Consider the following 12,608-nt stretch of genomic DNA (forward strand, 5'->3'; position numbering starts at 1 on the left):
TGATGTTACATATGCAAATGTTGTGTTCATGGAATTCGGGAATAAACAGCAACAGCCCGCAGGCCCTCTGGAAACCAGAATTATGTGACCCTGCCTGCTGATGAAAGGGAGAAATGCCTGCAGCAGTGACTGGAAATTCAATTAAATGTGGCTTCTTGGTAAAATCCGCCATAATAAAGAAGTGATTTTTTGGTTCATGTCGGCCATTTTTAGTTTTGTGGTATTGCTTAACAACCAAATTTAAAAGGTTCCACACTGATAAGCCACGTTTTATCAAACCGAGCGTGTCTGTATCTCATCTTTATGTCAAGTCCGTTCAGGGATAAGTGTTTTTGGAACTTGGACGGACACATTTCACAGACATTTCAATGTTCAAGGACTTACCCTGAGTCCAGATAAGCAGATCATGATGAAAAATACCATTATCCTGAGTAAAACCAGTCTACAGATTAAATTGAATCTTTTATGATAGAGCTGATTCAGGTGAAAGATTAAAATGAAGAATTCATTGCTCATCTGTTTTTCTGGCCTACATCAAAGTATTAAAAAAAAAACAGATCTCTTTGAACATTCACGTCACTTTAAACTGCAAAAAGTTTATTTGGATAAACTCAACAGAAAGCAGCCAAAGTAAGCAGATGATGTTAGTTTTATTGGCCTAAGATTGTCTGGACATAATGCAACGGTGCGTAACGATGTTAACCGTACATTTATTTGTGACATGTGCAGCACAGAGTATAAACGTGGATACTGAATAAAAGAGACACGTGGAGTCATACGAATAAAAAGGCAAACTTTACAATGAGCTTTCGAGGACATTTTGAAGATTCATTTTCACACGGATCTCTCAGAGCTTTATCTCGAATTTAAAAATATCTCCATTGACGTGAATGAAGGACCGCAACGAACAGAAAGGAGTTTTTTCCCCCGTATAACCTCGTGTCGATATCTTCCCAACCTGGCACTTCCACATTTGATCACCAGCGATTGTTTTCTCAGCTATTATACAATGCATACAGTTGTTTTTACAATGAAACATCAGGTATATCCGTCATGTTCAAATATTTGACCCCCTTTAACAAAATACGTATAACTATAACAAATTTTACCAACCATAAAAGCATTTGTTGTATTAGTCATTGAGTCCCATCTCGTCTCGATGCTCGATTATGACTCACAGAATCATGTGCATCCACTGTACAACGGTTTATATACACAGCGATGAAAAAAACAGACATAACACAAGTGCCCAGGAAACTCAAAGTTCATCTGTGGAACCTACTGAAGCTGTGATTGATAAATTAAACTCATCTGATAGTCGCCTGGCTGGTGAAATGCTGCCCCCCTGTGGCCAAAAGCGCACACTGCAGCAAGTTTGCGTCTCAGAAAAAGGAACAACTCGCTCTGGTCCTATTGCACTATTTATCTTCCAGCGGCGGAGACATACACATTTCAATTTGAAAAAGTCAGTAACTTCTCTCCCCCATGAGCATTGCCAAATATAATAATTAAAACAAAAAACAAATGACTGTACACTGTGACATTTTTAAATAAATACTCTCCGTTAACGAAATGCACAAGTATATTAGCGTCTATAAAACCGAGAAACACTGCATGACTCAAAACGAACCTGTAACTCAGCACCGAACTCTGGCGGCAGCTTTGGCTGAACAAGTAAAACAAAAATAAACGCCAAAGGAAAATATCAAACATAGCAACCAACACCAGCAGGTATTAAATACTTGTATTAAAATGAGCTTTCAAATTCCCAACAAACCATTTCAACATGTATAGAGATTATTTTTCGTGGACAATCTTAAAAAAAACAACAAAAAAAACCCCAAACATTTCTGTCTTTTAGATAAATAAAATAGAAAACCACAGAAATATCGTGTCCGCTTCAGTCTGGGTCCTGCCTCGCCTCTTGTCATGATTTTCCTAAATGGAAGAGGACTTGGCAAATAACAGCCGCCACTCCCGGGTTAAGCACCGATGAAATTGAGAGGTCTAACAATCTGTTCTCGAATAACACAAACTCTGTCTTGTTTTCCTCCACTTTAGCCATAGCCAACAGGCCTTTAGCTGCCCTGCACATCATATTTATGCTGGGTGGGTCCATGGGGGGATGCCCCATGTGTAATAGGCTGTGAGGGTTCTGCTGGTACTGCGCCATGCTCACGCCGTCCTCCAAGAAACCAACCAAATTCCCCACGCAGCTCTTCTGCATGGCGATGGCGCGTGCAGCTGTGGGGTCTCCTTGGGCCAGGTGCGAGAGAACGGCCACGGCCATCTCTCTGTACACCTGGGCCTTCCTCTGACCAACGTAGCGGACCAAGATGGTGAAGAGCTTCTCCTGTCGGCTGAAAGGCGGCGTCGCGAGCAAAAGGTCGACGTTGTCGCCCAGGATGCTGAGCTTGCAGAGGCACTCGAGCACAAGTCTCTGGGGAGTGAGCTGGGAGTGCGGCGCTGCTGAAGGGAAGGGGTCCTGGGCCTCCGCTGAAGGGCACACCATCCAGTGGAGAAGGCCATTGAGGATGGGGAGGCAGATAGTGTCCGGATAGTTGGAGAGATCCAGCTGGCCCGAAATGTTGGCCAGCGTGACCATGGCGTTCTCCCTTAGCACGCTCAGACACTCCCACCACCATTCCTCTTTGCTGCTCGACAGTCCTCGCTCTCGCTGCTCATCCCGCTGGAGGTTGGGGGGCGTTCTGTTCCTCTCCGGGTGCTGGTGGTGCAGCAGGAGCAGCTTGCCCAAGAGGAGGACCAGAGCAGGGTGGCGCGAAATATCCAAGTCGTTCCCGGGAATAAAAGACAGGTTGCGAACGATGTTGGAAACGCAGAGACACCGCTTGGCCAGGGAGTCCTGCCAGGCAGAGGCGGTGCAAAGCGGGGCCTCATCCAGGTACCGAGGCTCGTCCTCCAGCAGGGTGATGTGGTCCCGCTCGCCATCCGAATGCACCCTGAAGGGGTAGGATGGCAGGGAGCGTGCGGGGTGGGCGTACGACAAGGCGTCGACGCGCGCACAGAGAACGTCGTCTATGGTAGCGGCGATGTGCTTCAGAGGCGCGTCCTTCCCGTCGTCCACCTCTTCGCTTTCCTGCTCCGTTTTCTCCTCCGACCTGGCAGCTGCTCGGCTCTGGGCTTCAAAATGGGTCTGGATGTGTGAAGTGGAGTCTCCCCCGCCTGCCTGCCAGTGCAGCAGCCCCGTGGTGAACTCTGTGATATACCCTAAGCGCTCCGTCGCGTCCTCAATCAGCTCCTCTGTTTGCACGATCTTGACGGGGAGCTTATCATATTTACTGGCCTGTTTAGGTTTTGGTTCGAGCTTACTGGCGCCATGCTCAGCGCTTAGAGTTTTACTCTCTGTTCTGTCGCCCTCCTCTCCTTTATTTCCTTCTCTTTCCTCTTCCTTCTCCACTTTGAGACTCGCCTCCTCCTCCTTCTCGCCGTTCACCTGTGCCGACTCTGGCTGTGTGGCCATCGGGGAAGGCTCCTCCCCAACAGCTCCTGCAGGCTCCACCGGTGTCTCCGCTGCCAACGCGGCTTCAGGCGGGATGATGGACGCGTATTCCTGGTCCGGGGAGACCTTCTCCACCTCGTTAGGATCAAAGCCTGAAGGGTGTTTCTGAGCCACAGTCCTCACTTCAAACTCTTCCAGGATGCCGAAAATCTCAATCAGAAAACGTCGGAAGTATTCTACGATCAGCTCGAGGAACCCGGGCAGCTGGTCAAAAAGAAAATACATATGAACAACATTTACAAGCATGTATGTACAGTATGAAGCGTTCCGTAAGTTTCTCAACAATTTCACAACAGTCTAATGATCTGTACATTTTCTGTTTTACTGTTTCCTGTGAAACCCATCATCAATATTTATAACAGCCACTATATGTTGAAAACAATCTAAATACACCGACTCCCTTTACTCCCTTACGCAACTTAACCGGTTCCTTTATTCACAGAAAGCTAGCTGCCCCATTTGGTATTTTCTGGCTAGCTAATGTCAAAGGTCACCTGTATTCTTTCAGGGCGTTTGCATTACGTGTCGGATCTTAAAAATCAAAATAATGACTTCGCTGTTTAACGCTATCAAATGTATACGCTATATTTGACATTCAGCTTAATTCTGATATCAATACGTTCAAATGTAATCGTACTGCCACTGACTGGGTTCGTAAGAAGGTGAAGGGAAAGGATTAAGTTCACAGAGACTCCAGCAGGCCGGAGACTTTAATGAGTCGCTTTTGTCAGTTCCGTCATGAAAATGTGGTTTTTTTTGTTTGTTTTTTTACCTGAGAGAGGTTGAAGGAGGCCACAGTGCTGTCATCGTACAGCAGGATGTTGATGGTGTCTAGAGCCCAAGTGCTCTCTGCCAGCAGGCCAGACTTCAGAGACATCATCACACGCCAGGCCTCAGGCGTTCCTGGAATTAAAACCACAGAAATGTTGGAATGGTGCAAACCCCCCTCCCCCGCCATCAACAATGCAGATCAGACGCTGCATGATAAAAGGGCCACTGAACAGCCGAGATCAGTGTTAATTTTCAAACTGAAAGCTGAGATCAAAAGTGGGACAATTATGACAAGCAGAAAAAGGGCTTCCTTTTCTTCAGGTGATGATAAACTATACAAAAATGCCAGAGAGGGAGAAAGTTGGCATCGCAGAGACAGTGCGAGCAGAGCGTCACCACTGCTGCATGTAAACTACAGGAAACAGTGAGTAAGCTATATTGGTGTTAATATGGAAGCCTCCAAGGGTCGATATTTGGCCCCTCCTTGTTTACCCTAAAGCTGAATTCCCACAAAGCCTTTCCAGGATGACTACTGTGGTATATGCTGATACCACCAGCACATTCTACAATACACTTGGTGGATATACACTTCAGCAGTATTAATGTTTAATAATCAATCAAATTAGAGGAGTGTGTCTCACCAGTGTCCTTGGAGTTTAGCTTTCGTCTGGGATTGAGATTTGGCATGGTGCACTCCACCGATCCTGGAGGGTAGTTGAGGTCCTGCCTCAGGTTGGGAGGAAAATGACCGAGCGGCCCACCGGCTTGTGAGCCCATCATGGTCATCCTGGGTTTGGGCATCTTCATGGGTGACATGAACAGCGCTTTGCTAGGTGACATCCTGGAGTCCATGGAGCGCTGGAAGGCCCCTGGGCTGGGTGCTCTGGGCAAGTGATTGCCCATGGACTGAGAGTTGGAGTAAGACGACGGCTGACGTGAAGACAGAGCACACATGCCGCCTGATGACGACATGTAGGGCGGCTGGCGGTGCCACTGCTCCTGCCTCGGCCGCCCGTCCATGTCTTCTCTACCAACGGAGCCGTACAGCGGCATTTGAGACTGTCTGTTGGGGTAGGGATAGCCGAGGTCGGTCCTGGACGGCCACATATTTGGACCGTCGCTCGCGTGATTTGGGGTGGGACCGCCGCCCATCATACCGTGTTGGCTCTGACCCGTGGGGGTCATATGGTCACGTGTGTAGGGAAAGGGGAACTGTCCCTGGAGGGGTCTGTGTTCTGGAGCCGAGTAGCCGCTGCCGTAGTGGTTGTACATGTCTGGCTGTTGATTGGAGTACTGCATGCCATACATGTCACTCTCATGTCTCTTGGGTGGGGGGCCGTACATACTGTCCATTGGACGCTTGTAGCCGTGCTGAAGAGCGTTATTGTTTCAGACACACACAGAACACACAACATCATCAATGTGACATCATGTAGAACACTTAGTTTATATAACAAATAATAAAATGATATATAATAACACATTTAAGAACGTTTGCTATGACTTTACTCGTTACAAACTGTCGAGGTAGGAATGCAAATCAGCAGATGCTGCAAACGGACTCTTCCATTTGGCATTGTCACGTAAATACAGCTGACCTCCGTCTCACCTGTTGCTGCGGATACATTCCAGATGGATGCATCCCATACGGCATGCTGGGATACTGCTGACTGTAACCATCGTTTCTGAAGCGCAGAGAGAGAGCTATCACTTACCCAGGTCTTTGTAGACAAACATGCAAACACGCACAGGCACACAGTGGTGCTGACCTCTGTTGTGAAGGGTATCTGCTGGGGGGGTACATGCTGCTCTCGCTGTTCGAGGGACCCATGTTGTTTTGACTCCCAGGAGGCCCCATACTCCCTTCCATCCCCATGACGTGATCGGGCCTGAGGATCAAACACAGCAGTGACCACTATCGGTCCAACATGCACGCAGTAGACAATAAGTCACCCCAGAGAGGGAAGAAAATAAAATAAATACTGCTGGGAACGTCTTTGCTTACCTCCTGTCATAGCCTGGTCCATACGGGTACTGAGAGCGGCTCATACTCATGGCCGATGGCGGCCGACCGTACATGTCCTGCATGCCTCCTCCTTGCATCTGGCCTGGCATGTAAGGATCTGCCCCTGCCACTGGAAAGGTGCACCAACAGAGTTAAATACATCACAGTCCAACAAAGACTAAATGTGTAAGAAAAAAAATACAAAACATGGAGGAATGCGCAATTTTTCCAGACGCCCGCCAGGTGGCACCCTTTCCCTTCAGTCCTCTCCTTTTCCTTGATTAAAGCTAATCTGAGGCTCCCACTGTTGTTATGCAGCCAACATCCACCATATTAGTCATTCCGGCTACACTCTGCAGCCTTCAGAAGAGCCGCTATCCTTTCAAAAACTGCAGCTCAATCTGAAAACTGAACCGCGTGAGTTGGCCAGACAGGTGCGTCTCAGCGGGTGTCCGGGCGGATAAGAAAGATGGAAAAACAAGACGGATGAAAAGGACGGACAAAGTTGAGATGAAAACTGAGCTGCTGTGTTTTCCATGAAGTTGGGTGTGGTGTAACACCTCTTTTCTTCACATGCACACACACCAAACATGGTTACGAGTCAATACTGATACGTGAGACCGGAGACACAAGCACAGGTTTGGTGTCGATGCAAAATGGTGTCGCAGCGTGGGCCTCACTCACTCTTCCTCATCCCGGCGAAGGGGTCTTTGGTGTCATACTGCATCCTCATCATCATGTCAGGCATACTGAGTCCCTGCTGATAAGGTGCTGAGGGGGGCAGGGGGGTGCCACGCTTCTGGAAGGCCGGGTCGCTCACCTCTGAGAAGGGGTCTTGTACACTCACACTGCTCCTGGACAAGATGGGGAGGAAGGTGAGAGAGGAGGGGGAGGTGGATGAGCTGCAAGTGCTGAAAATATGGGTATGGTATGGACCGCGTCGAGTCAATAAATAGAATGTTTTTCTCTGTGAAACATAATAAATAAAGTTAATAAACTACTTAAAACGCAGCCCTGTGTTGTGTTTGGAACCAGGCCAATAGAAGCTGATATAAATGCCTTCAATGACTCATAGTGAAGCATTTACACACATATAGATGTGAAACGTTAAGTACCTTTATGCCCTTATAAAATGTTGAAGCCACTGGGTGTTTAAGATATAGTTGATGCATTAACCTATCAAACTCGATAATATCTGTCCTGCATCTTTGAACAATACTGACAGCAACTTTGCTTTTCTAGAACAGCAGTAGTGAATTAGAACATTTTTATGACTGGAATGACTGTATGGTACCTGTTGGGGGGCAGTGGGGTGACTTGCCCCAGAGGGGTGGTGGCAGGGGTGGGGGGCTTCAGATCCCCCGCCGCCTCGGCTGTGGAGCTGCTGCCAGAGGACTGTGGCGTCTGTGGGCCTTGTAGGGAGCCGCAGGAATTAGCTGGAAGAGACAAGCGTCCTTATTATTTCTTGCAATTGCGGCTAAAGGTCAAGTGCAGAAATCTCCAGTGAAAAGTGTAAAAACGTGTTCCGATACAATCGGAGGGAAGGTTCCGGTTTGCCGCGGCGTGTTGCTGTGTTGAAGCGATAACTTTGGGCTTAAGGCCAAAGCAGAGTGATGCCGTACATGAGAAAGGGAGCCTGTGTGAGGGAAGAGAAGATCAGGAAAGAGGCAGGAGAATAACACACGGCAGAAGGGAAGGATTTGTCTGTGCCAAGATGGAGGTGTAGTGTGTTTGAAGACTTACTACATATACACTATTAGCGTATTTTTAAAGTCAGCGGTGTGAAAGCGTCGGCTTTAGCGTACAGTCAGAGGGAAGGTGGAAAACAGGCGCTTGTGTCTCTGGATATGGTATATTGCTCAGATGACTGGGGGGAATCAAAAGAGGACTGAGCTGCAGTCATCTCAACCCCCGCAAAGACTCTTTGGATCTACAACCAGCCAGATAAAATGAAAGCAAATAGCAGCAGTCTAAATTCCCAGAAGCAGATTTAACCAAAGACATGGACTCTTCCAGCTAAAAGATGACAAAGAAGGACAAAGAGAGAATATGAAAGAGTCCTAATGAGCATTTAGCATGAGAAGACTTTCTCTGGAGGAGCCTCGGTGGCCTTTTCCTGCACCGCACGTTTCCACAGGAAAAATAAAAAAGAGTGGAGCTTTAAAGATTGATGACGACTCTGAATTATTCAATAACACCTCGTGCCTCTACATGGCAGCAGACGCAGCCAGAGAGAATGAGAGCTAGTTATCCCCTGATGATGAACAGAGGTGGGGGGGGGGGCAGAAGAGGGGCGTTGGGGATACTTCACCTTCCCCGGGATCTTCCCGCTTCAGGTTAACATTAACACACACTCACACACACACACACGAATAGATAATAGCTAAGTTAAGATCATCTCTGATGAGTGGTTGGAGATGTAATAATAATAACAATAATAATAATAATAATAATAATAATATAATAATAATAATAAAGTAACTTGATGAGCTCAGATGTCCTCTGGTTCACAACTTGAGGAGAGAAAAAACAGTGGCAGGGACTGTATTTGATGTGTGCTCTTTAGAGCTGGCGACGAGTGTGTCAGTGGGTGACATAATTGGGGGAGGTGGAATGCTGGGGGGTGGGTGGGGGGTGGGGAAGAAGTCGGTAAGTGGAGCCAGTTTTGTGAATGGAAGGTGATGGCGAGGTCAGGTTTGTTTATGTTCTACATTCCAGCCCTCATTAATCACCCCCCACCCCACCGCCTCCACACACACACACACACACACACGAACGCACCACTGCCAGCCTGCAGGACACATTCTCGATGACATCACCACCCCGTCAGTCTCTACACAGGCTGGCAGGATGTCAAGGAGGCACGAAAACACGGAGAGTAAATAATGGGATTTCTGTTGCTGCGATTCAGCACTTTTGAGAGGACGGGTCACTATAAACACCCATTACACGTAAGTTAAAGATGAATAAAGCACAGAAGGCATTTTATGCAGGTTGCCTTATGATTCATTTTGGGAACTTTAATGCTGCGTATGAGTGCACGTATTAATATTTTCCCCCCTTGAGAGAGGTAATGTGGTTTTAAGGTTATTAATCACACCCCTGGTTCCCAAAGTCCAGAAGTTTGACTTTAAAAACAGCAAATCCCAGGTTTGCTTGGATTTATGATATATTTAAAAGCCCGCTCTCTTCGAGGTGAACCCCCACCCCGAATATACTGAAATGCACTTTACAATGAACGAGTCAGTGAAGTGTTTGGGGCTCTCCTGTGTGTTTGTGTGTGTATTAAAATGAAGGCGGCTGCTCTTTTCCACCCACCAGCTGAAGCAATCTGCAGCGTCTGAGGCTGCTGACCTGCTCTGATGTTCTATTTTAAAAGCCGGGGTCGCCTCTCTCACCTCTGCAGCGAATTAGAGACGCGACCTTACCGCTCCGCGAGCGCACGGCGCCATCTCTAATCCGGTGTAATGTGCGCATCTGTTGGGATAACGTTGCTCCGGCTAATAAGTTTACCTTCCACTGAATCTCCCCTGTGTGCGAATGTGCGCTTGTGTCTATTGATTCCAGATGCCTGTAAGCAGCACCTGTTGTGTCGGCTGCCGACGGACGGATGAGTTTACCCCCCCCCCCCCCAAAACTGGCGTCTTATCGGGCCTTACCAGGCGACGGCGGTTGGATCTTGACCTGCTTCCTGCTGTCCCCTCCAGCGATGCCGCCGCTGCCGTCCGCCGGCGGCTCCTCTCCCCTCTCCATCTTGCACTCGTAAGCGAACAGAAACTGGATGTACTGCTTCTTGAGCGAGTTGGCGGAGCTGCTCGACGTGCCCAGGTTGAGGCCGGTGGACAGCTCGCGCCACTTCTTGTTCTTGTTGACCTGAGCGGCGGAACGGCAGGAAATTCATATGACTGATTCTGCAAATCAAAATAAGTCCGTAGCTCCACATTTTTAGCATTGCACATGTCTTGCTATCATTTCTGTTGTTGCTGATTCCTGATCTGCTGGGTTTTTCTTGTGCTACTTACCTAAACAGTAAAAAAGTACAGAGATAATAGAGATTTCAGTTGCTTAGATTCTAGTTAATATTATGTACCTCAGAAAAGAAGCCCCAACTAGTGAGAAATCATGATAGAATGACTGCAATCGTTTCACAATCCTGGGGACATTTCAGTGTTTGGGGCCATTTCCCATCCTTTAGTTAATATTATTCAATTACTGTAGTAGACAGTAGTGCACGTCCAGGAGCTTGGAGGCCATTTTTGCCGTCTGCATGTCTCCAGGAATAAAACAAGGTCTTGGCAGGTCCTCATATCGCTCTGGTTTAACCCCATCAACCCCCATGACTGGTATTTTTCACGGAATGACGGCTGATTTCCTAATGTTGGAATAGAAATTCGGAGGGCAGGGGAGGCCACGAAGTTAGCATAAATGCACTGGAGGATTTTGGAAGATATGTGTCAGATTTCCTTATGTTGCTGACGCTTCACTGCCACCATTCGCCAGGTTTTGTCAGCTGGGTTTTTTTTTTATCGCGCGCTGCTCGACAAACACGGAGTTTTCTCACAGCTTAAGTACTGTGACATTTTCGGAATATTGACTATCACTTCATCCGTCTCGTTCTCTGGAGCACAGCTCTCAGCATTTACACGCGCGCCATATGCCACGCTGCACTTTGCCGAGGAATGCTAAACAGCTGACGTGCACGGGCAGGCTGACGCGTGCGCTTGTTTCCCTCTCGCCATCCCACGTGCTCGCCAAACGTTACCATGGCCAGGCCTCCTATCTCCCGAACGGCTACGTAGAGCTTCCAGAGGTCCAGCGGCTTCTTGCCCACAGCGGGGAGATGGGTGACGGGTGTGCCCCTCTCCTCCATGAAGTTGAGGTATCGTTCCACCCAGCTCCGCCGTTCTGGCTCCATGCCAAACTCGAACAGCCGCGTGATTCGCTCCCCACTGACGCCGGACGAGTTGGGGTTGGTTTTCTAATGAGAGAGCCAAAAAAGTAGAGCTTGTTACCAATGTGATGTTCCCATCCAACATTAATGTTTCAAAAAATGTGTCAAAGCCTTCAAGGAGGTTATTTTAACCGTCCGTTTGGTTTTGAACAACTCGAAAAGTGAGCTACGGAATTTAAAGAAAATTTCAGGAAATGTTGGTAAGTGACCAAAAGACAGATGACTAATGTTTGGCGATGATTCCGATTCTGGAGGAACTTTAATGTTCCAAAAAATCATAGGCCAAGACCAAAGGCCAAGAGGCTTTGATTGTAAGGCAACTATGTTACGTAACCTTGTGTTGCTACTGCCTGCAGCTAAAGTTTTCTCCCTCAGTGAAGATCATCAAATATTTAAACATTCTTAAGTAAGCTGCTGGCTGAGTGACCAGACAAAACCCAGCAACCCATGGCAGCATTTTATGAAACACTTATTTAATACTATTAAATAACCATTCTTACTGGACTGGAAGGGGTCTTGGGGGGCCAAGGGGGGCTGCTGATGCTGTCGCTGTCGTCTCCGTGATAAGAGGACAGACTGGCTGGGCTGGGCGAGAGGGGGGAGGGCACAGGCAGGGCGCCGCCCGGCGTGGCTGGCTGGGATGTACACTGCTGCGGGGCGCCGCTGCTGTTGCTGCTGTAGCCGTCCTGTAGCTGGTAAAGAACAGTTTTTACATGTGAGTCACATTATGGAGCGTTTCTAATCTTCCAAACTGGTTCCTCCAGTGGTGCTTTTAATATCCCTCCAATATATACACGTGCATCTAACATCAAGATCAAGAACATCGAGACACAAACATGGCTAAAAAGAAAAACCGCAGCACGCAGCGTCTCCAAGCTGCACGTTTGACATCTGTATTAATCTTGCCACGTCAGCAGATGTCACTGTTTCTACTTCAAACTTCGAGGTACAAGATCAACGTCTATAATTTGCACATCCCACCTGTGAAGATAATCTGATCTCTGGAATAATGTTTGCTTTTCTGTTTCCTCCTTCCAGCCTACACAGTTTTTGTACACGTATGGAGTTTTTACACTTGTGTTGAAAGGTCAAAGGGCACCTCTTTTTACCTTTTTTGTCAGATAGAATCAAAATACGATGTTAAAGGCACTTTAGCACTTATATAACTGCCCTTCCATGAGGTTAAGTACTATCAAACAAACAAAACATTATGGTTCCAGGTGATGGGATCAATATCTACAAATTCAGAAATGTGTGTGAATTATTGTGTTAACTCCCATCGGTGTGTGTCAGTGTGTTAAAGACAGTGCAAAAGAGGGAACAACAGCTTGACGAGTGCTTCTGGACTGTGCACAGAATGG

At 47.5% G+C, this 12,608-nt stretch overlaps 1 protein-coding gene across 2 annotated transcripts in view; it reads right to left on the reverse strand.

The window, feature by feature from the left end:
• Positions 1 to 576: 576 nt before the first annotated feature.
• Positions 577 to 12,608, reverse strand: part of arid1b (AT rich interactive domain 1B (SWI1-like)) — a 124,550-nt gene continuing 112,518 nt past the window's right edge. For both annotated transcript variants that reach the window (XM_057058278.1, XM_057058279.1), the window contains 11 exons: positions 11,748 to 11,939; positions 11,059 to 11,274; positions 9,956 to 10,169; positions 7,591 to 7,732; positions 6,981 to 7,150; positions 6,297 to 6,426; positions 6,061 to 6,180; positions 5,901 to 5,976; positions 4,933 to 5,662; positions 4,293 to 4,423; positions 577 to 3,724 (listed from right to left, as the gene is read on the reverse strand). In XM_057058278.1, the coding sequence (XP_056914258.1) occupies positions 1,928 to 3,724; positions 4,293 to 4,423; positions 4,933 to 5,662; positions 5,901 to 5,976; positions 6,061 to 6,180; positions 6,297 to 6,426; positions 6,981 to 7,150; positions 7,591 to 7,732; positions 9,956 to 10,169; positions 11,059 to 11,274; positions 11,748 to 11,939 (3,918 nt within the window). In that variant the 3' untranslated portion in view covers positions 577 to 1,927. The remainder of the gene's footprint in view (positions 3,725 to 4,292; positions 4,424 to 4,932; positions 5,663 to 5,900; positions 5,977 to 6,060; positions 6,181 to 6,296; positions 6,427 to 6,980; positions 7,151 to 7,590; positions 7,733 to 9,955; positions 10,170 to 11,058; positions 11,275 to 11,747; positions 11,940 to 12,608) is intronic.

The sequence above is a fragment of the Takifugu flavidus genome, chromosome 16, assembly GCF_003711565.1.
Source record: "Takifugu flavidus isolate HTHZ2018 chromosome 16, ASM371156v2, whole genome shotgun sequence".
Lineage (NCBI taxonomy): Eukaryota > Metazoa > Chordata > Actinopteri > Tetraodontiformes > Tetraodontidae > Takifugu > Takifugu flavidus.